At 32.0% G+C, this 27,947-nt stretch overlaps 2 protein-coding genes and 1 pseudogene across 2 annotated transcripts; 2 read left to right on the forward strand and 1 right to left on the reverse strand.

Moving 5' to 3' along the window:
* Positions 1-559: 559 nt before the first annotated feature.
* On the reverse strand, positions 560-2,141 carry LOC132062822 (scopoletin glucosyltransferase-like; annotated as a pseudogene).
* Positions 2,142-12,286: 10,145 nt separating this feature from the next.
* On the forward strand, positions 12,287-14,021 carry LOC132064869 (scopoletin glucosyltransferase). The gene has a single exon (XM_059458019.1). It carries the CDS (start codon positions 12,468-12,470, stop codon positions 13,953-13,955), a length of 1,488 nt encoding a protein of 495 aa, XP_059314002.1. The 5' UTR covers positions 12,287-12,467; the 3' UTR covers positions 13,956-14,021.
* Positions 14,022-21,110: 7,089 nt separating this feature from the next.
* Positions 21,111-23,533, forward strand: LOC132064870 (scopoletin glucosyltransferase-like). Its single transcript, XM_059458020.1, has 2 exons — positions 21,111-21,704; positions 21,801-23,533. The coding sequence occupies exon 2, from the start codon at positions 21,972-21,974 to the stop codon at positions 23,391-23,393; it is 1,422 nt and encodes a 473-aa protein (XP_059314003.1). The 5' UTR covers positions 21,111-21,704; positions 21,801-21,971; the 3' UTR covers positions 23,394-23,533.
* Positions 23,534-27,947: the final 4,414 nt, after the last annotated feature.

Here is a 27,947-nt window from a genome sequence, read left to right on the forward strand (position 1 = left end):
GATCAAAAGCTCAAGACCACTTGCCGTCAAAGTCATTCTTGTAAAACACCTGCCATAATGGAGAAGCATAGAATAAGGGCATTTTTGGATACTTGGTGTAAATATCGAGTGCGAGTAATTTTTTTTCTTCCATATACTAAGTGTTTATACCAAACCAATGAATATATAACCAATGCTTTGACATACACTCGTCTCACTAAATTATATTTAAATAGTAGTACATACTTATACCTTAACTTATGACTTAACCATCATAAATTAGTACTTAGTTTAGTGTAAATAACGAGTACATGTACTAAAATCACCCTTATGTGTTAAGTGGGTGACTTTGATGTGATATAGGACAAGTTGGGTGATTTTGTTGTAAAAAAAAAAAAAATGACTTTGGGAGATCATTATCCATAATTGCGTGACCTTCTGTGTTACTACTCATAGTGTAAGAAACGAGTCCGTCTTTATGCAGTTTTCTTATATGTTTTTCATTCTTCAATCTATTACATTATTAATCTTAATTTGAAAAATATTTAAAATGAAAAATTCTACTTGTAGGGATAAATTGCTAGTCACTTGTGGAACTATATGTACTTATATCTTGCAGCAAAGTAGTTAAATCTGAGTAAGATGATCCTCCTCTTACAACAGCCTTCCTTGCCATATCTTTGTACGCTTTAGCTCTGCTTCTGAATCCTTCTGCTTCTTCACCACCCATTACTCTCTTTGTTGCCTTAGCTATTGCTTCTCTTTTCACTCCCTCGCTACACGTTTTCTGCCATTTCACGGAACCAACCTCAACCCCAGTTCTCAAAACCTCGGTCACCAACTTTTCATTGAAAAATTGCTCCGCAAACACAGGCCACGTCACCATTGGCACCCCTGCTGATATTCCTTCCAGTGTCGAATTCCATCCACAATGTGTAACAAACGCTCCCACAGCTTCGTGATCAAGAATTAATACTTGGGGTGCCCATCCTTTTATGATTAAACCTTTTTCTTTCATTCTTTCCTCAAACCCTTCAAGCAGCCACTCTTCGTTGTCTGTTCTAACAACCCAAATGAATTTTTGTCCAGAAGCTTCAATTCCCTTAGCTAGTTCTTGCATTTGTAATGTAGTGAAATTTGCTATGCTCCCGAAACAAATGTGACGGAACTGGATTTTTTTGAATCAAGCCATTTCATGCACTTGTGTTTGTCAATAGAGGATTTCTTCCCTCTTTCAGCTTTATCTTCAATGTCCCTGTTGCACAACGAAAGCGGGCCAATGGTCCAGGCTTTTCTTCCTAGAACCTTAGTGTAGTATTCAGCATAATCTGGTTCAAGCTCATAGAAGCTGTTGAAGATAATTCCATAGCCCTTCAAGCTTGATTCCCTGACTGCTTTTACCATCAGGGGTATATTTTTCTCTTCCTCTATAGGATCAAACGGTGACAATTGTGATCTAGTCAGCTTGATTTGGTGTGTTTGGTACAACAAAGTTTCAGAATCAGACGACACATTCTTGAAAGGCTTATGAAGCCTGATGCTCTCGCTGACACAAAGGGCAAAGAAGCTTGTGCCATGAATAGCCAATCTTGGAATGTTAAATTTGGCTGCAGTGTAAACTGTCCAAGGAAAGAACAAATCAGAAACAAGACAATTCGGGCGGCATTCTTCAATAAGCTGCTCTAGTGGTTCTTGCATCATAGCTATAGCCTTGAAGAAGTTCAAGAGAAAGTCATCGGAAGGGATGAGATCGAGGCGCTCACATTCTTCAGGCAAGCCGTTTTCAACCTTTCGGGAATTTGATCAAACGGATGTCAATTTCGATTCCCAAATGCTTGTTTCTTTGAATAGATTCGGAGAAAACTGATTCATTGAGAGGAGTGATGATTATGGTTGCCTTAACACCACGTAAAGCAACGAGCTTGGCCATGTCAAGCGTAGGAATCATGTGGCCATGAGCCATCATGGGAAAGAAGAAAAAATGGAGCTGACTCATAAATGAAAAATCTGGAAGAAATAAGTGGCAGCCAAAAACAAAAGGCAAAAGGGAACTAAGTAATAGTCCACTTCACTTTTTAATACACACTTGCTTGAAATTGTACAGCAAAATCAGAGCTAGAGTTACAAAATGCATCCCCTAGCTTATTAAAAACAAAGGAATGGTTAAGAGAATTGCTTTCAGTAGTTCAGTTGGTTAGTCTGTTGGAACATGGAAATGACATGTTTATGTTTGTTGTTTTTGGGACTGGAAACCTTAACGATACGTCTTAAACATCTGATTAGGCTTCACTTTTATGCTTCAATAGTGTAAATATTTTTATTATCTATGTACATAAAAGTTATAGTTAGTTCTTTTTGAAATAATAGTGAGTTGGTAAAGTGCGGGTTACATTGCACGGAATGATTTGCGCTCTTGTACGCTCGAGAAGAGGGATCATGATTTCGCTCAGTAAAAAAAAAAATAGTGAGTTGATAATATAAGAAAAAGTAAACTAAATTATTACAATCAATTAAATTACCTGTAACCAATTGTCTTTAAGTAAAATGAGTCGCTCATATCGAACATGCAATCAATAATGTTGAACTATCACGTAATGAATGTCTATAACATTACATTGACATATAGAGAATTCCAATTTAGTACTCAAAAATGGATCACGACGTCCACATACACAATTTGTTCCAACTTCTAGTTTAGCAATCCTCTTATGTTCTAGAGAACCTTTAAGGCAGTAGTATATAAAATAATTTGTGCCTTCTTACATTTCTCGCACAATTGGTATACCACGCACACCAAGTGTTTGTGAAAATGAGCATCAATGATGCTAAATCAATTTAATGTTTTCCTACTACTAACGTTTTATTTTTGTTTGTTTTTTCCTAAGATCTATTTTTTGATTAATGATTCCCCTAAATCAGATCTAGATCTGATACGGCTTTTTACCTTGATATTCTTACAAGATAAATGTCTTTGCTTGTCAAATTTTGCAAATATGATCAACATCTACTGAATCAACTGTTTGATTTTTGTATTACTCCATTTAGTAAAATCTTATTGTACAAAGATGAGGCTTACCCTAGATCTAATCAAGGATATACTGAGTATGGTGTTTTTTATTATAGTTCCTTGCCTTATCCTTTGTTGCAAAGATTAGAGCACCATATCACATTTTATTTGTATATTTTTCTCCATTTTCACAGTTGTCATAGATTCTTTCTTGCTTGTATAGTTTTTGTTTTTACAGTTGTCATAGATTCTTTCTTGCCGGTATAGTTTTTGTTTTTATTCTGATGCAGGATTTTCTCCGACTTAAAAGGGCTTGATTAGTGCTTTTTGTAACCCATTAACTCCTCCACTCCACTCCTAAAACTCATTTTATTTGCTTAGACTAAATAAATTAAGGGGTCATTTGCACTTTTGCCCTTATTTTGTGCTGGTCTTTAATTTTTGTCCTTCAAAATCAAATTTGTGCCTAAGTGTTCAAAAGTAATGTTGTCACTATCCATATATGTTCAATGGAGGCTCAATAAAATTAATTAGGGGTCTAAAATCAATTTTCAGTAGGAGACCTTAATTTTTTTTAAGGGATAATTTGAGAGACACTTTCGAGTTTAGCCTTATAACTTGTTCCACTTTTCGCTTATGGTTTTGAATATTCGCAACTTACCTAAAACCCTTTTTTAAACTTTTTGTTACCACGCTTATTTATATGATATCTTTCAATAACATTCCAAAATACCCTCTTGTGGCATTTTTTAAATAAAATATGAAGAATCATATATATTTTATTAATAAACAGTCACGGGTACAAATTATTGTTTATCCTTGACTCTTTTCTCCTAAATTTTCTCCATAATTCAAGGGCCATTAGTAGTTGAAAGACAATATTTAATGTATTGATCTTTTTGTTAATACCCATGAATTTATCAAACTCCTACTAGATTGGCGATTGGAACAATATTTTGTTCAACTTTCTAACAATATGTTTGATTTTTAGCTTTAATTTAATTTGGATTCATAAGACAAATCAGCCTATGAAAATAATTAAATTATATTTCAAAATCTAAACAAACCACAAGAACTTATAAGTATCGATCGATGTGTTTGGTTTTTAGCTTTAATTTGATTTGGATTCATAAGACAAATCAGCCTATGAAAATAAGTAAATTATATTTCAAAAACAACACAAACCACAAGAAATTATAAGTATTAATCGACGGGTAAATCTTTTTTTGGGTAAAAATAAAACATGTGTCCGGATTTGTAATTGGCCTATATTTTTATTAATATAAACATCACTTCTTCCATGTAATATGAGATAATAAATTTTTAGTTTGATAATTTTTTAGACTTATGAATAAATAATAAATCATGTTCAAATATAAAAATTATATGGTCTTCATGTATGACCAGATAATGTTTTATTTCTTAGGTACTAAATTGTATTTTATATATAATAAAAGCCTAGTTTCGACATGGCTGCTTCTAAGTGAATAAAATTGCAATCAAGGACCTTTTAGTCATTTACTCGTGTCAATAAATAATCAAGGGCATTCCACCTGAGTACACAACGTCTTATCCATTTATGCTTTCGTGTCTCTTTGCGTTAAAAGTGAACAATACGTATTAGTTTGGCTTTCCACCTTGCTCTAAAATACGATCAGTATTTCTCTTGATCCAGGTAGATTTCATCGCCATGGCCATCTACGAATCCTATTTCTTCACTACTGGTTTTGATTTTTACTCTTGCTTATGTATGAATTTCATTGACCTGTGTTTGTATGCAAGTGTGTTCTAATGGTGGCTGGTGATTTTCTCCATAGCCGATGCTTCATGGATTCAACTTTTTTGACATTGTTCGGTTCTTCGGTAAAGAGAAAGATGAGACGGTTCTTTGTCTTAGGTTATGACTTTAGTGTCTTTCTGTGATTTTTCGGTGAATATATTTCGTGATTTTTTTTTAGGTACTAAATTGTATTTACTTATGATAAAATTATTAACAACTTTTGATACTAAAAATAATGATACATAAGTGGAAAAAAATTACATCTCAAAATTTAATATGTTTAGAGTAATAGCAAATTGTGTACTTTAAACGAAAATAAAATAAATGTATCTCGTGAATGATGGTGCGGAGATGAGTAATGTAGGATTATAGGTAGAATATTTCTGGTCTAAAGTTATATTATTAAAAAAAAAAATTGTCCCAAAATTTAGTATTCAATAATTAATGCCACCAAATGACAACTTTGAAATGTTAGATAAGTTTTATCATTAAAACAAGTTTTGTTACAAAAAATGCAAAATAAAGGAAGTGACCGTAAACCACAAGAGAAATCATTTTTTTGTACTTGTTGTTTATAGTGTCGTATTTTACTTATAGTAATATTATTGTTTATATTGGTAAGAGTTAATTTAATTGAATAAGATATTTGACATGTCTTTGTAATATATTATCTGTGTTGTATAAAATATTAGTTATTAATATGGAGATTTGGATAATTTAATTCAAAATTCTACAAAACAATTACGGTTAAAAAAAAATATGCAATCGTTCTTCCTTTCTTTATAATTTTTTCCTACAAACTTCAATATTTTCTAAGCAAAAACAAAATCATAAAATTTATTTTATGAAAATTTTTTGGGGCCCTAAAAATTTTAAGGCCTAAAGCAAAGGCAAACTAGCCTCCACTTGAACTACCCTGTTTATATCACATTCTGTCTCCTTTCTATATTTTAAATTTAACTTTAAAGTTTTTATTTATAAGGAGTGATTTCCTTTAATCAATTATAATTTAGAGAGGTATACATAACTTCATAAAGATTTCTGGTGCATTATTTATCGTTCACTCATGTTTTCATTATGATGTGTTATATTTTTACTGATCTCCTAGAAAACAGCTTCACATAATTTGTTATAAATGTTCTTTTTACCCATTTTCTAGGATATCGGTAAAACATAAAAACACATGAAATCGTCGTGAGAATACTAGCGTACGTTAAAATAATTGATAGTTTCAAAATTTACCTATTCTCAAATATTAAAAAATAATATTTTAAAACTGATTTGGGAAGAAAAGGCCACACAAAATGAAACAGATAATACACCAATGGGAATCTTCTGTAGAAAAATGAAAAATCTAGTTATCAGCCTAGTTTCGGGTGTCCATGACATTTTCTGGAGGCACGTTTTTGTTGGGCTGCGTGCACCAGCAATGACTATTGTACGTATTTCCTTCAATTTGTTGCCGAACTCTTCAATGAAGATTCAAGAATTTCAATCCTTTCTAGTATTATTTGATTTCGTTGTTTTGTCATCCACTCATCCATATTTTGATTGAAATCAATCCATGAAAGCATCAAATGGTGCGATTTAAATGCAACTTTCCGATGCCAACTTATTACTAGTTTGGGGACTTTCTCTAGTGTGGTCATTCCACCTAAGGTATCTTATAAATGCATGAATAAATGAGTACTTTTCAAGTCCAAAGTTAATGACTTCCATGTAAGGCCTAATGTAAGGGGGGTCCCATGACAAAGAAATCGTAGTTGGATTTAATCTAAATGGAAAAAAGATAAATTTGCATACATAGTGAAACGAAATAAAAAAAATAATCCAAAAATGCCGTACCTGAAGTCTGAATCAGTATTTCTTTAATGTTATGGGTAAGAGCAATTTTTCTTAAGCCATATATAGATTCAATTCATTGCAATTCTAGCTCGATAGTGAGATTTTTTTTTTTGGAGTGGTCACCTCCTTCGCAAGTGTTACGTCCAAACTAAATGTTTAGCCGTAAATTTGTATTCTATTAAAAGTGTGAAAGGCTTTAGAAATGTTGAACTTTTTCTTCTTAAAAGGACTAAAAATTTTACATACCAAAATGATCATTTACTTTTTCTTCAAATTATTATTTAATTATCGATATTTCACCTAACACTGATAGAGTCCTTTCAAAATAAAAATTATATTTATTTAAAATAGACATTTATTATTCACCTAATATTTAGGACATCAAAACCATCTAAATCTTGGTTATTAAATTCTAGAAAGTGGTTCGTGACCTTTTTCAGAATAATTTTCATGTAACACCTTTTTCAGAATAATTTCCATGTAACTTAAGATTTTTCCTAACATTTAGCCTTTCGTTTAGGTATCATATAAACTATTGAAGTCCCAAAAAAAAAAAAAAACTGTAAAAAATCAACGTGCACTTATATTTTTGGTATTTTGAATTCAACTAAAAATATGCCACTTTGACATTCCATTTATATAATTTCAAAATTTTACATTAAAAAAAAGAAAAACAAAAGGAAAAATTGCTTTCAATTACTTTCCATCCAAGACTCCTATTCCTATGATTTTGTTAGCAAGTTTGTGTAAATAAAGAAATAAGGTAAAGCTAGGCGTGCTAATACAACGTGAAGGACTGAAGGTAATTTTTTTTGTTATTTCCATATATTATTTTAAGGAATAGAATTGTTATTGAGTACTATTTTCATATTTTGGTGGCAAATAAAATCTTATTAGGGTTAGAAAAGTGCATCTGCAAATAAAATCCTATTAGAGTTAGAAAAGTGCATCTGTAAATCTATAAAAGAATTTTTATCAATGGGTGAAATAATAGAGAAAGAAAACCTCCTTAAGACTATGATCATAGCTTCTTCTTCTTTTTATTTTTTTTTATTTTTTAAATAGTGTTCTTTTTCAATTATACAATTTTTTTATAATTTACATGCGTTAATATTGTATATGGTGGATAGATGTTTAATTAATGATCTGACTGTTTTTTTATTTTTTCATAGATTGGTTGATTCATGTCACAAATTATGTTGCTCCAGCCAGCTGATTCCGTCTACCTTGCTACCTAGCTCGAAGGCAGAAAAGGTTAGAGTTTTTTTGTAGTGTATTTTTTGTAGTGTATTCTTTTTCATTGTTACCTTATTTAAATAATTTACATTAGGTTATAGTTGTATGGTTGATTCCATAAAAGAATAAATAGCGAGTCTATGTTTTCTGCCACATCCGATCATCGTACTTCTTCTAGTAATTCTGTAGATTCAGGAGCCTACGCTATTGCCGTTAATCTCTTTGCAGTTTTTTTATTAGAACAAGGATTAGAAAGGTCATGGAATTTTAAGGTATCCCTATATCTCCATATTAATTGATGGCGATTATTGTTTAGGGTTTCGCAGATCACTATGTTATTTTTTATTAGATATTTGTAGTATATACACCTCTAGGATAGTGCTTTTTGTTGAGTTGTCTTCTTTTCTTATTTTTGCTTCATTAACTTTTATACAGTTTTATATCTTCGCATAGTTTAGTTTTTTAAAAACATTCCGAACGTTGGCTTGTATTTATGCCTTTTTGTTTTACAGGTTATAAAGCTTCTGCTTCGATTTGATTCCTTCATATTTTTGTCTTTTTATTGATTGATTATTTGATTATTTTTTATTTATTTTAGCTTATACATATTTTTTCAGTGATTTGGTTGAATCATGCCACAAAGTTAATGCTACAGTATATTTACTGATTGAGGAACAAATCAAGGAGAATTGGAGACCGGAAAAAGAAAATGGTGGGCGGACAGGTAAAAAATAATTTTTTCTATTTAACTATAATTTAAGCTAATAGTTACCCTTTTTCCTCTTATTGCAATCTTTGTAATCTTGGGTTTTTAATGAGTTATTTCTTAGTAATTTATCTTGGTTAAGGTATCATACTTCATCTTATAATAAGTTCAATCTTTACACTCTCTCCCCTAATCCAATATACTCATTCTAACTGTTGCTTTTATTTTTTGGATAATTTTAATGATAGATCTTTTTAGAAGTGTAAAGTCGCACTGAGTAAATTCCAAATCGACAAGTTTCCATAATAAAACCTATAGTTGGTTGTGTATTTATTGTCATATATTTACATTTTATAGTTGGATATACATATGCCAAATGCTTTTCTTCTTTATTCTTTTTTGCGTTATTTTGACAGCATAAGATTTTTAGTTAATTCTAGCCTCTTAGGTATATAATTGTTACTGTAATCTATTTTTAGAAAAAAAAACATTACCAATACATAATTACCTAAAAATTATGGCATAAATCAATTCGGTGAATAAATTGATGTTCCATGCTCTTTCACTTTTATCTTTTTTATTTTATGATGAACAAAACTTGGATTTTCTCTTTCTAAAAAGAATTTCTTGCTTTTGGTATTCATGTAAGAAAAAAGGAAATCTTAATATTCTAGAATTATTTTGTTCTTCGGTTTGGCACATCACCAATGCATGTTTGTTTTTTTTTCCTTAAAATTTTAAGAGCTTTGATTTAATTTTAAGTATAAATTTCGAGAAATCAGAATTAACACGATACATCTAATTTAAAAGATGAATTAAGCGACAAGCATTTTATTTAAGATTGTAACTACGACTAATACTTGAAGCTTTGAAATGACTATAAATCTCTTATTTTATTTTTTCATAATTTTGAAAAATCATCCAAGCAAAAGGTGAACATTTGAATTCTTAAAGTTGTATATTGGCAGAGTCCATCGAGGTTCAAGATTCGAAGTTTAGGGTAGCCTAAAATTTTATTTGATCTAGGATGAATGTGATAAAGAGGGTGTAAATAAGTGGACCAAGATGTCAACTTAACTTACCTATGATTTTGATGTACTTTGAATGAACAAACAAGAATTCTATGCACCATAGGTTACAATGAACAAATTTCTTCACCGTGTTAAGAATAGACATATACATATCAAAAGAAAAAAATAAAAATAAGAACCAACCCGAGAGAAAAAAATAAAAGAAATATTTTAACCAAGACATGTTTCTTTAATTGAACTTCTTTTTTGATGTTTGACGTGAATAATATAACACTCTCAACTTTTATGTTTTTGTTCATGTTATTAATCTGATGTATTGTGCACTAACCCATTATTGTTTTTATCAAGATTCTAATTATATGAATATTTAAATTTCAGGATTTAATAGATTAAATTTTCAAGAAACAAATATTTAGAGATATCACAGTGTATATACGAATAAACAAACAAATAATATCTTTATATCCAGAAGTTAAGTTTTATACTTTGATGAAATAATCAATTACATAAATTCTATCATAATGTGAAAATCGTTGGTCAAATTATTATTGGTAAGACATCTAATACTTACACAAAGTATTATTTTTTAAGATAAATATATTTATTTTCATTTTCTCAAAATGTATCTAACCTTAGAGAAGAAGGAATATATTATTTAAGATTATAATTTTATCATATCAAAGAACTCAAGGAAAATTTTAAATCCTTATTATAATTACCGGTAATTCAGCAACTAAGTCAGTGTAATAATATTATTATGTCATTTAAGTGGATGTTGCATCATTTTAACATTTATTGTTATTTCACATAATTTATTCTTTTCGTATAAAATTTGTAAGTTATTAACACACTATACTAGTTCTTGTAATAGGATGTTAGCCGTTTAATAGTCCGTGTATTGCCATATGCCCATTTGAGTCTAAGCCATCTTAAATATTGGTTAAGGCAGTCACAACAAAAATGTCTTTTTTTATATCGAACTAATTTAATTGCATCTTGATTAATTTCATGAGGTATTTGCTATCTTCCATTAAATAGGTACGGGTAATTATGTCTACTAAAATTTTGAAAAGATGAAAAGAAATCACCTATTATTTTGACCTCAATCTACTTTGAACTTGAAATCTTATTATTCCTACCAATATGCCATAACCTTCTGAAGCATAGTCATTCACAATCTTACAATTGGAGAGAGCCAATTCTGATACAGATATCCCATGTAAAAAATCATGAAATGTTTATAATTGTAACATAGATCTCTTTTTTGCAGTGTAAATGTTCATCACTTGTTCTAGAGGATTTTCATAACGTAGCCGACTTAATTAATAGTGAAAGCGCAGTTAAATTACAAGAGTGTCAAGTTGGCCGGTATACACTGTCAAATGCTCCACCGCGTAGTAGTTATTTGTTCCTCTAGTACTATAAGTTTTTTTTTTTAAACTAGGGAAAACCATGATCATTCTTGCTTTTGGGTTAACATTTGAATAATACACACTTTGAAATAGCGCCATGACCGCGGGGGATGTAAATCCTTATTAAAGCATGCCCTACAATCTTATAAGTTAGCAACTAATAAACAAAATGCTTCTTCTAGATGACTGGTACATGGTACATACAACTGATACCAGTATCCAATGTCACAATCTAAGTGAACTTTAAACAATGTTTTCGTCTTTGAATAAAACAGTGGTCTTAAAAATGAAGAAATTGCAAAATCGGGTCTGTCATGATTTGTGAGTTGTGACGGAAGAGCATATGTCACCTGCATCTGTACTTGGTCTTATTACAATGCCCTGTTCTGTAAGTTGCATCTCAAGAAATTGGGGATCTCGACACCAAGGGCCCCTCCACTCTCTCGAAAACTTCATTACATATCTACGAAGGCCCGTTTGGACATGGTTTGAAACCATTGGACATACAATTTGAACATTTTAAATTATATTTTTTTTTATAAATATAAAAACTTCATAAATTGTGAAAATTATCAAAATATTCTTAATTTTTATATAATCTTACCAAATGAGCAAATCATAGTCTATAACAAAATTAGTACACTACTGAGGCACTAAAAAATGCAACATCAATTAATCAAACTTTAATTCAATAAAAACGAAAATTTAACATGAATAGTAATGTAATTACTCTTTAATATAATCTTCTCACATAAATTAAAGGTTGGTAGACATAAATAAAGATTGGTGAAAGTTAATAAGATTGGTAAATGATTGATAGGGGTAATTGTTAAAAATATCTACCAACTTATGGATCTTTTTTTATAAAATATAAAGTTATGGGTTAAATTTTATATTTTAAAAAATTAAAATCGTAGTTTAAACCTCAAATCACGCTTTTTGGATGATTTGGGTTTTTGAAAGCAAGTGGTTCCCAAAACGTATGTTGGCAAACGCCGATTTAAAAATGGTTTTGAAACGATGGGTTGACTGGCCTACTAATTGTGTAAGGTTTCTTTTGTCGCACAAATTAGTAAATCCAAATCTTATACCTTAAAATAAAAACTTTTTGTTCTCCAACTTATAAAACAAAAAGAAATTTCATGCTATTAATATCAATTGTGTGACAAAAAATACAGATTTTCCACTTTCTCTTGGAGGTTGACTTTCCCGGTTAAATCAATCACGCGAGTGCTTACGTAGAAACTCTACTTAAACCTAAATAATTTACTTACTAGAAAAAAAGGAAATTTTCTTCAAGGCCAAGACACTCTTTTGCAGCTTCAGCGAAAGTCAGAAAGAATTCCACGTATATAAAAAGTGAGACTCTAATGCAATTAATCATCGGACAAGAACTGAAAAAACCGCACTTTATTTCTATTTCAGTTTTTCAGCTACTACACTTTTTTTTTCTTTCAAACATTTTCACAAAATGGGTCAGCTCCATTTTTTCCTCTTTCCCATGATGGCTCAAGGCCACATGATTCCTACACTTGACATGGCCAAGCTCATCGCTTCTCGTGGTGTTAAGGCCACTATAATCACTACCCCTCTCAATGAATCCGTTTTCTCCAAAGCAATTCAAAGAAACAAACATTTGGGTATCGAAATCGATATCCGTTTGATAAAATTCCCAGCTTTGGAGAATGACTTGCCTGAAGATTGCGAGCGACTTGATCTCATCCCTACTGATGCCCATCTTCCCAACTTCTTCAAAGCTGCAGCTATGATGCAAGAACCATTAGAGCAGCTAATTCAAGAATGTCGCCCTGATTGTCTTGTTTCTGATATGTTCCTTCCTTGGACAACCGATACTGCAGCTAAATTTAACATTCCAAGAATTGTTTTCCATGGTACAAACTACTTTGCCCTTTGTGTTGGAGACAGTATGAGGCGTAATAAGCCTTTCAAGAATGTCTCATCTGATTCTGAAACTTTTGTTGTACCGAATTTACCTCATGAAATCAAGCTGACTAGAACTGAGGTGTCTCCGTTTGAGCAATCGGATGAAGAGTCAGTTATGTCTCGTGTGCTAAAAGAAGTCAGGGAATCGGATTTGAAGAGCTATGGAGTTATCTTCAATAGTTTCTATGAGCTTGAACCTGATTATGTCGAACATTATACCAAGGTTATGGGTAGAAAATCTTGGGCTATTGGCCCGCTTTCGTTGTGCAACAGGGACGTTGAAGATAAAGCTGAAAGAGGGAAGAAATCCTCTATTGACAAACACGAGTGTTTGGACTGGCTTGATTCGAAGAAACCTAGTTCGATTGTTTACGTTTGTTTTGGAAGCGTCGCAAATTTTACTGTAACTCAGATGAGAGAACTTGCTTTGGGACTCGAAGCTTCTGGACTGGATTTCATTTGGGCTGTTAGAACAGATAACGAAGATTGGTTGCCTGAAGGATTCGAGGAAAGAACGAAAGAAAAAGGATTAATTATAAGAGGATGGGCCCCACAAGTGCTGATTCTTGATCACGAATCTGTGGGAGCTTTTGTGACTCACTGTGGATGGAATTCGACGCTTGAAGGAATATCGGCAGGGGTGCCGATGGTGACGTGGCCAGTGTTTGCTGAGCAATTTTTCAATGAAAAGTTGGTGACTCAGGTTATGAGAACTGGGTCTGGCGTCGGTTCGGTGCAATGGAAGAGATCAGCCAGTGAAGGAGTGGAAAAAGAAGCAATCGCGAAGGCGATAAAGAGAGTAATGGTGAGTGAAGAAGCAGAGGGATTTAGAAACAGAGCTAGAGCGTATAAGGAAATGGCAAGACAAGCAATTGAAGAAGGAGGATCATCTTACACTGGACTGACTACTTTGCTGGCAGATATAAGTTCATACGATTCATTAAGTAGTGATTGGAAAAAAAATATGTATGGCTTCCATGCTCTGTTTTTGTACGTTTTCTGTGTACTAATTTGAGCATTACTTTTTGTCTCTTCCTCTAATATTAATGATTAATGAATTAAAAAGAATATTTCTGCCCAAGATGAGATCGAAATCATCGTATCAGTTATCCCGAAATTCAACATTACTGATATTTTCAACGTACCAGATATCTTGATTATCAGCATTATACTTTCGTCGCGCTGCATATTGATTTACACGAAGATGATGTATGTAGAGGTGTCAAAATGGGCTATTTCAATGACCAAATTTCTAAAGGGGAAAAGTTAAATGGGTTAGGGCAAGTGGCCTTTTAATTGAAGAAGCGCAGAAAATGGCGGTAGCCCTTTTGTAAGCGGGTAGCTTAAAATTTAGAAGAGGCAAATGATATTTTAAGTTTTTTTTCGTCTTCCGAAATAACATTTTTAAGAGAATTTGTGTCTGATTTGAACATGAAACTTTTGCAAAATAGAATCTTCGACCATCCAATCTTGCGCAAATCCATATCATAGAAGAAAAGAATTCAAAATAACAAATATAAATTATTATTTTTAATCACCAATTCAGATCACATTCAAAAGAAATTAAACATAATATAAATTCTAAGATTAAAAATTATTATTCCAGTTTCTAATTACTACTTAGTAGTAAGTACATTCTTTTTTCTCATTACATATTATCTTTTTGTTTATTTAATTTACTTATATTTTTTTTAAAATTAATTAATTTATTATTTTTAAAAAGCCGAAATTTTTTTTTTTTTCGCCAAAGTAAACCAACCTTTAAGCCGAAATATAACTTTGAAGGAGGTAAAATTTTTTCACTTTTATATGGTAAAGAAATGTATGGCAACCCTACTTAAATAAAGGATTGGGTTGGTAGCGCCATATATTGACAGCTCTAGATGTATGTACCATGCTAGTAAAACAAACTACTCCTTATATTGCAAATTTTAATGCCACGATCGTGCTGGTAAGTAAAAGAAAGAAGCAGTGGTTTTATTGTCCATTTCTGCATGAAATAATCTCTTTATGACATAAAAAGAGACTCTTCAGTCTTCACTGATTGTTCCAAAGACGAGTAGCTACTGCTGGTCAATGTTTTCCTATTGTAGTCAATTCCTTCACAGAAACTGAATTTGGAACGTGAATAACTAATAAAATCAAAATTGAATAACACCACTTGATTGATTGAAATATTTCCGCAGTAGTTGGACACTTGGACTCATTCAAAAGACCGAAGATATTTGTGAAAGCTGCCAAATTATGAGACGCCAGATCTTTCAGTTTAATTGGATCATTTATTTAAGTTGTCATAAGTCGACCAACAATGTATTGACTATAAACTTCAAAGAAGTTTCGCGTTTCCTTGAAAATGAATAGAACTATTCAAAATTAGGTCATATTCTGGGTCTACCAATTCCTGTCATTCATTTCTGACCACGTTTGCTCTACAAGCGTGCTTTTCCGTTACGTGATGTTTTTGCTTCTTTTGTCGAGAATTACACGTATATTTCTATTATTACTAATATATATAAGCAGTCGAGAATTACACGTATATTTCTATTATTACTATTACTAATATATATAAGCAAGGATTCAAAGAATTTGTCGTCCTAACAACTCAAAGGGACCCACAGGAGAATAACTTTTATTTTTTATTTTTTAATTAATTAAACCTTAACGTTGCATACTTCACTGTTGTTTTTCCCCTTTAAATTTCTCTTTCCTAAGACTTCCCACGTGGGCTTTTGGATTGGTTTATATTGATAATGTAGTTTTTTTTTTGTGAATTTACTTTTTGCTCCTTTATTAAACTAATTTTTACTCCTCCATTTGAATGTCGCGTAGGGTCAAATTGCATAAATATTAACCAATATTACTCAAGAAAATTCACTGTATCGAAGGAGAATTAAAATTTATAGTATTTTTCATACACTTTTTGAATATCTAAATTTTAATTTTAAAATATTAAATTAATCTAAAGAAGATTAATTAAATTGTCTTTCGAAAAACGAAACACGAGAAATATTTTGGAACGCAAGGAATTTATTATTTGCCCTTATATGTTCAGGTAAAATTAACACAACTTTGGAGCCAAATTTTCTTTTTACAACTGGAACATTTATTAGGTTTTATTATATCTTTTATTTAACCTCCGATATTTTGCTTCTTAGTGAGCTCATATGTGCTTATAAAGATATGTCCTAAAATTATTTCTAAGCATAATTTTAAAATCTTTTACTTTATTAATGTACTTTAATTATTGTTTATTAATATTTTGTAAGATCATTAGGCTAATATGTGTATATACTGATCATTAGGTTAATATGTGTATATACTCAAAACTAAGGTTATAAATGTTGTAGTATTAATTTAGAGTTATTGAAAATATTTGTTGTGTTAGATGATTCTAGAAGATGAAAATTGAGTTTGTCTAATACGAGTGAAAATAAAAATACATTATTAAAATCTTAAATGAGTTCAAGATAAACACAAAATGAGTTTGACGCAGGGCGGAGTTAGAGTGTAGGCAATATGTTTGATCGGATTCGGTAGCGCATTGGTTAATTAAATTCTTTATTTGTCTTAAAAGTTCACTAAACTTCAAATTATGGCTCCACATCTAATTTGAAGTAAATAATTTCATTAAAAGTGTTAAAAGAGTGAAATGAAAGTTTTGATTTTATATATTAAAAATATATTTATTTGAAATCTTAATTATTAGATAGTAATAAGGTGTATTATATATTATATATATTTAATTAAAATTTAAATTTTTATATCTTGAGTTTGGGTCCGGGCTTAGCACGGGCCTCGTGAGACTAGTTATACTTATAAGTGTGGAAGAGAGATTAACACATCATTGACTACTTATATCAAAAACTTTATAAATTGTACACACAATGAATGTTTGTACCAAAAGCTATATTATTTGTACACTTTAAACAACTATCTTTTTATCCCACGTGAACATATGTCACAGTACTTAATATTTATTTTCTTCTCATGTATAGACGTATGCACTTCAATTTTAATTCTCCGACACATTTATTTCCTTCGTGCACTTTCACTTGTTCACTTTTGACTTTTCACGTTCTTGCTGAATATTTATTCTCTTCTCATGTATAAACGTATGCAGTTCAATTTTAATTCTCCTACACAAATTTATTTCTTCCGTACACTTTTACTTGTTCACTTTTCACCTTTCACGTTCTTTAAGAATTAACAAATCCCATGTGGACATATGTCAATATTTATTCTCTTCTCATGTATACATGTATGCACTTCAATTTTAATTTTCCGACACATATTTATTTTCTCAGTGCACTTTTAATGATTCACTTTTCACGTTCTTGCTGAATATTTATTCTCTTCTCATAATATACATGTATGCACTTCAATTTTAATTCTCCTTATTTTTTCCGTGCACTTTTACTTTTTCACTTTTGATTTTTCACGTTCTTTAAAAATTGATAAATGAAGTACTCCCTCGTCCCATATTACTTGGCCACATTACTTGACTTTTCACATTCTTTAAGAATTAATAAATGAGGTATTCCCTTCGTCCCATATTATTTGGCCACATTACTATACTTGACTTGTCACTTTCTTTAAGAATTAATAAATGAAGTACTCCCTTCGTCTCATATTACTTGGCCACATTACTAAAAATATATGTCTATTTTTCTATTCTGTATTTTTCTATTCTATATTTTTCTTATTATATATAAACGGCAAGGTGGACAAACATAGCAACAATAAGTTTTACAAAAAATAACTGAAATTGTACTCTAAGCAGGGACTAACATGTGTACATTTCAGAAGTTGAACATTAATTCTACCTCTTGTGTGTTTATTTTTTAAGCTCCCACGGGTCAGCAGTGTCTTAATTGTCCTTTCATTTCCTTCATTTAGCATATACTCCCTCTGTCTCAATTTAAGTGTCTACGTTTGACTAGACACAGAATTTAAGAAATAAAGATAGACTTTCAAATCTTGTTGTTCTAAATTAAAAATGTGTATAATATAATAAAATATTCTTTGAATCTTGTGATTATAAACTTGACATGTAAGATATTTAAATTGTCAACTTACTAAATATAAAAAGAGGCGGATATAACCAAAATAAGATAAATTTTAACAACAATTGAGAAATTAAGGGGAAAAATAAGAGGAAAAGAAAAAAAAATATGGAGACTCACTAAGGAGAATCGCAGTATCCTTTGCAAAATATACAAACCATAAAGACTAACTAAATTGAGTAACCAAATTAATTATGTTGGGCCCCGTACATCGCATGGGCATAGTTTGCTATTATTAGTACAAATTTTAAGGATGTATATAATGGCCACACATTTGTAACTATATGCACGGCTTATGTAAAATGGAAATAAGAAAAACTTGTGGAGATATATTTACACTGCCATGTTAGAAAATTACCCTCACTCATGACCTTGAAAATGGGGGTCCTGATCATTTGACTTCTGCTTGCGCATGAGCAAATCTTCAAGGTCAAAGGGCAAAATTTGTTAAACTTTGAAGTTTTGTCCATAGACAAGTGAGGTCAAAAGTTCAAGATCGCGCACCTTCAAAGCCATTCTTTTAACCCAGTTGCCATAACCGTGAAGCATATACAGTAAGGGCAATTTTGGCTACTTGGATACCGAGAACGGTAGGCTGGAGTTGCAACGGTGACTTGGCTCAGCCCTATGAAGCCGTCCTTGTCTAAGGGGTTCCTTCGCTGTAAAAATACATTGTGTAATTAAATAACTATAAAAATGAGGTTATTTGTATGTAGTTATATACTTTTCTGTATATTTTGAATATCCTTAACTTCCTCATCTGTTTACTCTTCATATTTTGACTCTTTATAGTAAAAATCCAACTCTGTATGCTTAATTCACTACTAGATAATCACTATTTTTTTCCATTGAAAAATATTCAGTGGCTATTATCACATATATTTTGATTGAATCGGTATTTTCATACGGAAAAATTAGAAAGTTTTTCAGCATTTTAATGGGAACTTGTTTCCACCATTTATTTTTCCAGTGAGCTCATTCAACAGAAATGAGGTGAAAAAATCATATTTTATAAGACAAATTTCACACTGATTTGCAGTGGAAAAAACTTATGTTTCTGGTTGTGATTATTCAATATAATGAGAAATTCGGTCAATTTAAGTGGTGAGAATAGCAATGGAGCAAAAGAGTGGGCGACAATTTGAAATGTGAAGCGATTGTGAAAGGCCAGTGAGCCTTGTTATGTTTTATAGTATTCCACTCCCACCATTTGCCGTCTCGATTGATTGTCTTTCCGTTCCTTGTTTTTCACTTTTCAGTCAATCAATCGTGTAAGATGATGTACTTCGTTTCCACAGAAATGATTGCAAAACTTTTCTTGATGGAAAATCCAGTCTTACACACCTTCAACAAGTCTATAATGAAGTTCCATATATACACTGATATGATGTACGTACCATGAGTACTACTACTTACTCCATATTGCAACTCTAATGCCACGATCCAGATTCCAGGGGCAGCTGAAGCATATTTGGGGCCTAAAGCCATAACTTAATGGGAGGCCTTAAATAAAAAAAAAATCTTTAATATATATTTTGATTTTAACTTTAAAGCCTATTCTTTTAGTTTTTGGAGATGCAAATATATTAGTAATATATTTCTTATACTCGACTCATTCTAAAAATTCTTTTTCAATCGATAATATAGTTAATCCATTTAATCTTTCGTGAGACATTATTGAACTTAGGGATTGTTTTATCAATTTTAATTTTGAAAAACATCTTTCTACTGAGCCAACTATTATAGAATTATTAACATTATCATATACGCATTTGAAAAAGAATTTTGCTTTTTATTTGATTTAGTATATCGATTAGAATTTATCTTCTATTTCTACGATTTCTCTTAACATTTTAAATTCATAAAATAAGTCTAGACCATCAATATCGGGGTGAGTGAGTGAGTGACTACTCTCTTTTATAAAACATCAAGGATAAGGCAATATTTTAAAATTCTTGTCACTAGTGATCTCAATTTTTTACCACCAAATAGCAAATCAAAAATATTTCCATACACTTCAATTTTTTTGTTGTAAACTTTTGCTAACGGGATTATTAAGAAATAATACATCATACCAAATAAAAATTCAAAATTACCAAATGCGTATGTTGCTAAACAATTAGCTTTACTTTTATTTTTTGGTTCCTAACTAACAATTACTAAGTTCAATAAAAGCTTCTCTTATAGGTGGAGTTTAAAATGTTATTGCTTCAATACTTTCAATACGACTTTTCGTACGTGACAATAATTTAAGAGTTAGAATTAACACGCTATTCACAATCAAAACAATTATTGTCAATAATTACTTTATTCACAGTTAAAAATTTATCTTTTCTTTTACGTGAAAAAGATTAATTTTCTACTTGGTAGTGCTTAATATTTTTTTAAAAAAACTTATAAACCTACCATTACTAAAAATGGGGCCCTCCAAAACTGGGGGCAAACCGGCAGAGCAGCTGCTTCATTAGCTTCACCTAAGAGCCGGCCAAGCCACGATCGTTGATGGAAAGTAAAAGAAAGAAGCAGTGGTTTTACTGTCAATTTCTGCATGAATCCTCACGACACTACAAGAGACGCTTGACTAGGTGCTCCAGAGTGAAGCAGCGTACTGCTCATGGATGTCCTCGTCAAACAACTTCACGTAAACGGAACTAGGAATGTGAATAATATATAAAATCAAAATTGAATATTAACACTACTTGATTGATTGAAGTCTGAAGATGTCTCCAAAATTGTTGGACTCTTCCGAAAGACCGGAGACTTTTTCTGTGAAGGCTGCAAAATTAAGAGAAGCCAGATCTTTCAGTTTAGTTCGCGATCGTTCAATTAAGTTGTAATAAGTCGCCCGACACAAATATCTTGGCTTGTTTTACATCATAAGTTTTTAAAAAACTTCTTTCATTCTAAAACTTTTGTGTCCAATCAAACATAATCACATAAATTGGAATGGAGGGAGTATTAATTATCAAAAGATTAGGTTAGTTTTTCATATGAACAAGCTAAGTAAACAAGTTTGCATGAGCTGCGTGCACCATGAATCAGTATTCTCCGTATATATATATATCATTAATAAAACACACCCACACAACATTTTCATCTAACAATAAATATGTGATACTTTTTTTCTTTTTTCATACACTTTACATCAACTTATCACTTGACAATGGTAGTGATTTGGTGTAAACATAGCGTGGGTAAACTTTTTTCTCTACATTACAATAGCACAGGTGGGAACTTTATTTCAATGGTATGGTCTTGATCCAGTTAAGATTTAACTGCAGATTTGAAATCTTAAGGAACTGTGGGAGACACATTGTGCATGGAATTCAACAATGGAAGACATTTGCACTGAGTTGCAATTGTGACTTAGCTCAGCGCGATTATTCAATGAGAAATTTGGTGAAATAGGGTTACTTGCACTGTTGCAGTAGGGACACAACAATGGAGCTCTCAGAGTGGCCGACAATTTGAAATGTGAAGCGACTGTGTGTAAAGCAGCGAGTTTGTCATGTTGTTTAAAATTTCAATGACATTTGCAGCTATCTATGGGTGTGTATAGTACAGTACTCCACCAGGCCCCACCATAATTTGCCTTCTCGATTAATTGTTTTTCCATCTGCCTATTATTAATGCTGTCTTTGCATCTCTTCTTGAGGCGAGAGTCTTACGGGAAACAGCCTCCCAATCTTCACTAAGTAGGGGTAAGATCTTGATACACTCTACCCTGTCCACACCCACCTGATGGAATTATACTGTATATTGTTATTGTTGTTGATTAATTGTCTTTCCCTGTTCAGTCAATCTATTGTGTAAGCTGATGCACTCTCCTTCCACAAAAGTGATACTTTTTCGAAGGTAAAGTCAGTCTTATACAGCTGCAACAAGTCTATAATAAGTCTCATATGATGCACTAGAAACTCTTGCAATCCTTCAGCTAGCAGCTTTGTTTCTTCCACAAAATTTAAGATATGCATCAACTCCATTTTTCCTTCTTTCCCTTGATTGCTCATGGCCACATGATTCCTACACTTGACATGGCCAAGCTCGTTGTTTCACAAGGTATCAAGGCCACCATAATCACCACCCCTCTCAATGAATCGGTTTTCATCAAAGCTATTCAAAGAAACAAGCATCTGGATCTCGAAATCGACATCCGTTTGATCAAATTCCAAGCTGTGGAGAACAGTTTGCCTGAAGGGTGCGAGCGCCTTGATCTCGTCCCTTCACCTGACTTGATCTTCAATTTTTATAAAGCTACAGCTATGATGCAAGAACCATTCGAGCAGCTTGTTGAAGAATTACGCCCCAATTGTCTTGTTTCTGATATGTTATTCCCTTGGACTACTGATTCTGCTGCCAAATTTAACATTCCAAGATTGCTTTTTCATGGCACAAGTTACTTTGCCCTTTGTGTTGCGGAAAGCATCAGGAGTCATAAGCCTTTTAAGAATGTCTCCTCTGATTCTGAAGCTTTTGTTGTACCAAATTTGCCTCACCAAATCAAACTGAGTGGATCAGAATTGTCTCCATTTGATCGAATGGAGGAAGAGACAAGTATATTCCACATATTTAAAACAGTCAGAGAGTCAGTTTTGAAGAGTTATGGAATTATCTTCAACAGCTTCTATGAACTTGAACCAGATTATGTTGAACATTATACCAAGGTTCTGGGTAGAAAATCTTGGGATATTGGCCCGCTTTCATTGTGCAACAGGGACATCGAAGATAAAGTTGAAATAGGGAAGAAATCCTCTATTGATAAACACGAGTGCTTGAAATGGCTTGATTCAAAGACATCAAGTTCCATCGTTTACATTTGCTTTGGAAGTGTTGCAATTTTCACTGCATCCCAAATGCAAGAACTTGCTATGGGACTTGAAGTTTCTGGACACGATTTCATTTGGGCTGTTAGAACAGACAACGAAGAGTGGCTGCCTGAAGGATTCGAGGAAAGAACGAAAGAAAAAGGATTAATAATAAGAGGATGGGCACCCCAATTGCTAATTCTTGATCACCAAGCTGTAGGAGCTTTCATTACTCATTGTGGATGGAATTCGACGCTAGAAGGAATATCAGCAGGGGTGCCAATGGTGACGTGGCCTTTGTTTGCTGAGCAATTTTTTAATGAAAAGTTGGTGACTGAAGTTTTGAGAAATGGGGTTGGTGTTGGTTCAGTGCAATGGCAGGCAACAGCTTGTGAAGGAGTGAAAAGAGAAGAAATAGCTAAAGCAATAAGGAGAGTAATGGTGGATGAAGCAAAGGAATTCAGAAACAGAGCCAAAGAGTACAAGGAAATGGCTAAGAAGGCTGTTGAAGAGGGAGGATCATCTTACACTGGTTTGACTGCTTTGCTGAAAGATATAAGCACGTATAGATTTACATATATCTGATCTTTTCCTAGTACTCGGCCCATATGTTCTTTTTGTCATGTTGTTTTACAAAGTTACTTTTGTCTTTTCATTTTAATAATCATGACATCGTACGTAGATACAGAATTATCAAATAAATGACAAATGACCTTTATAAGATACTTCCCCCATTTCATTGTTATACTTATGCGTCTTTAATTTGATTAGTCATGAAATTTTTAAAAAAAATATGTATATATATATAAAAGTGATTAGATATATCTGATCTTTTCCTAATTCCTAGTACTCGGTCCATATGTTCTTTTTGTCATGTTGTTTTACAAAGTTACTTTTTTTCTTTTCATTTTAATAATCATGACATCGTATGTGGATACAGAATTATTAAATAAATGACAAATGACCTTTACTTCCGACATTTCATTGTTATGCGTCTTTAATTTGATTAGTCATGAAATTTAAAATATATATATTAATTTTATGCTATTTAATTAAAGATGTGTATAATATTTTAATTCTTTTTTTAAGGCTTGTGATCTTAATCATATGATGCGGGATGAACTCAACTCCTCTCCAGTACTTCATCCATCCATTTCGTCCAGCACATTGCTAATTTTATGACACCTGTCCATTTAATGATCCAAGGGTCACTATTAATTTAATTAAAATAACCCCTTAAACCATGGTTAAGATCCAATTACTTACGGATGATTACCAACCACCCAAAAATATTGCTAGAGGTTTATTTTAGATTGGAGAGAGATTGTCTTATCATGATTAGAATTCACTCAAGAGAGAAACAATGGTAGATTTACTTCTCTCTCGTTCTTTGTTGGGAACCAAAAAGGAAAAATAAACTCTTTTCATGGACTTTTTTTGAAACTTTTGTCATGGTTTAAACCTCAAAAAATGGCTAAACATCCCTCTTTTCCCTCCCCAAATCACAAGCAATCTGAAAATATTATATCAAAGATTAGGGCATCCTGCTCGGCAGTATTGGACCACATTAATGGCACTATACCAGCCCACATAGACCATGACAGAAGTTCAAGAATTTTTAAGAGCTGTACGAGTTAAGATGATTTTTTTTACTCTTTTTTTGATTTAACCAGTTAAGATGATAAATATATGAAAAGATGAGTTCAAGAATATTACTGAAACAATCTATGAAAACAATATTTGGCCTCCGTGGGCTTGTGATTTGGGAGGGGAAAGAGGGATGTTTAGCCATTTTTTGGAGGCTTAAACCATGACAAAAGTTTTCAAAAAGTCCATGAAATGAGTTTATTTTTCCTTTTTGGTTGCCAACAAAGAACGACAGTGAAGTAAATTTATCATTATTTCTCTCCTGAGTGAATTCTAATCATGGTAAGATAATCTCTTTCCAATCTAAAATAAACCTAATGCAATATTTATCGGTAGTTGGTAATCATCCGTAAGTAATTGGGTCTTACCATGGTTTAAGGAGTTATTTTAGTTAAATTAATAGTGACCCTTGGATCATTAAATGGACATGTGTCATAAAACTAGCAATGTACTGGACAAAATGGATGGATGAAGTACTAGAGAGGAGCTGGGTTCATGTGGGATGTTTGAATTAAAGAGTGTTAAATATAGAAAGTGACATTTGTTGGAACTAATTAATAATCAAGTTCTAGAAAACCCAACAATAATAATTTTCAATTTTATTCAATCAAATCAAACCTAAACCAACTTCAAATAAGTAATGATTCTTCAATCTTTTACAACACATCTAAAGAAGATGAAGCAAATATTCTAACGAATATTTGGATCTGCAGTGATTTTTTTAACAAGGAGCAAAATAAAAGACATGGTAAAGCCACCTGTCCAAAAGAAAATCCCAAAAAGGCTCCATTTTGGGCTTAATACTCTAATATCAATTCGGCTCATACTATTCATCGAGCGCTTAGCCGCCTAGCCCACACTACCAAAAAAAAAAAAAATAAAAAAAAATCAGACTTTTACTTTTTCTTTAGTAGCCACAAAAGGTTCGCTACAAAAGAACAAGACTATTTGTGGCGACTTTTATCGCCACAAAAGATCGAAAGGTCATCAATAAAAGGCTCGCTACAAAAAAAACAGGACTATTTGTGGCGACTTTACTAAGATCAACAAAAAAAAAAAAATCATATTGCGCCTTCAAAAAATATCCCAAAACATGTACAATATGTGTATAATTAGTAATTATACGTTAATTGAGCCTTCAAGAAATATCCCCAAATATGTATAATATGTTTATAATTAGTAAGTATACATTAATTACACAATTATTAAATAACAGTTATATGTTGATTATACATTTATTGCACACAAATTATACAACAATGATATATTTATATACATATACTTTCGGGATACATATTCTATACGATAATGATACAATTTCTATACGTGTGATACATTTTTTCTATACATAAACAGTAGTGATAAGTCTTCTATACAACAATGATACAGTTTCTATACGTATAATACGTTTTCTGTACATATACAATAGTGATATATATACAAAAATGATATAGTTTATTTAGTTGAAAAATGGCTAGAAAATGGAATTATTTTTAAAAAGTTAAAAAATGACTTTTAAAATTCTTGGGCCACCGGGTATCAATAGTTTCACCGCTTGGCCATTTGTGTCCTTTTCCTGAATTAAATACCAATTCTTAAGGAGGATATCCAGTGAAGTTTCTTGCCTAAACGTTGATCTTATTGGACAGTTTGCACGATTGCCCTTCATACAAACTGGTCTTTAATTTTTTCCCCTCAATTCGCTGGTCTTTAATTTTTTTTTTCCCTTCGCTTAAAAATGTGACCGAAATTACCCCGAGGTTCTGGGTTCGAAACCTAGTAAAGTCAAAAATAATAATATTTTCGCGAATCTATGCCTATTCAAAAAATTACATAACTTACGCCGGATGCGGTTAATTAAGGAAAAATTAAAAGATAACAATTTGAGGACAAATATATATAATTAGACCATCCCAAAAGAAGGCCAATCCGGCAAAAAAAAAAATTGGATCTTATTCCTAACCAAAGCAGTCCATTTCCACGTTCTTTAAAGCCCAAAAGGCACGCTCCCTCGTGAGCCCAAATGGTATTATTTCATTTTTTTTAAATTGGCTTCTTTGGAGTGATCTTTATAATTTCTATTTTTTTTCTATTATATATATAAGTTCATATTGTTGGTCTTTAATAATTTCCTTCGCATTGCAACTCGTTCACGGCCATTATGAGGTTTGAGTTCGAACTGGCTAGAAAATAAATTAAAAAAAAAAAAAAAATTCTTGGCGAGGATTTCCGGTAGTGTTCTTGGACCGTTGATCTTATTGAATTAAATACCAATTTTAGCACTATCCAGATATTCATTCCTTATCGTTGACTTGGCATAAGTAGGCAATTTTTCGATTTATGCTCGGCATTTGGTCTTTAATAATTTAACCCGAAGCGTAAATATGGCCGAAATTATCCAAAGGTTATGCCGGACTCGAAACCAGGTGAGACAAAAATAATAATATTTTCGCGAACTATGCCTTATTCGGGGCGGAAGTTACGTAGAGGCTGGGAGGAATATTTAAACTACTTGCCTTGCGAATTTTTTTTTAAATTTTGATTGTGTGGGGTTCCGAACACGAACCCATAAATTTACAAAAAAAAAAATTTAAAGATTTTAAATAAAGACAAAATTTCCAGTTCTTTAAAAAGCCCAAAAGGCTCGCTCTAAATGGTATTATTTCACAAACTTTGGGCCAAATGGTAGCCGTGGCCTGTGGGCTTCGAAAACGTGAGTCTCATAGTCCGTCTCAGTCTTCACCAAAATAACAGTAAAAAAACAATCAAGAAGATAATACTACAATCAAATTTTAGATAGTTACTTTAAGTTTCGTAGGCCTCTACTCCTTCTTCTCAAATTTTGTTAGCTCAATTCGACCGATCTATTTTTGTCTCATCGGATATAGATTGATTAACATTCTGAAAGTAGAAAAAGATAAATGTCGGTAAAGAGTATTGCGAGCAGTCATTTTATTATTTTTCAGATTACGTAAGTAATACATTTGGAGGCTCATAGTAAAATCTATTTATTTGGCCCTTGAAAGAAGTAGACTAAAATGCTGAGATGAATAGTTAAATTACTATCTAAGATTTGACTGAGATGTGTTAGTAGGAGATCACGCTCAACGCATGCAACGTCAACTCAAAGTAGTAGACTTTGCTTAAAATAATCAAAATAGGAGTATCAACAAAATAAAATAATGAAGGATCAAAATAACTCAAGTCAACTTCTCGTTTTCTTCCTCAAAAATAAATTAATGTCATCTATTTCATATTAAAAATGTTCAAATTAAAAATTTCCGACAAATTAGCAATCTAAATATGTGTCCTAAATTCGTGACTTGTGAGAATAGTTTGACGTCATGTGGAGTATCAACACTTAATTCTCTGGTTAGAGATCCAATAAATATGATGCTTTTCTGAATTTTCTTCCTTTTTAGTAAATTCTTATTATTTATATGTAGATGATCTTCATGAATCATGATGTTCTAACAAAACCTTCAATATTGA

This window comes from Lycium ferocissimum, chromosome 7 (genome assembly GCF_029784015.1).
Source record: "Lycium ferocissimum isolate CSIRO_LF1 chromosome 7, AGI_CSIRO_Lferr_CH_V1, whole genome shotgun sequence".
Classification (NCBI taxonomy): domain Eukaryota; kingdom Viridiplantae; phylum Streptophyta; class Magnoliopsida; order Solanales; family Solanaceae; genus Lycium; species Lycium ferocissimum.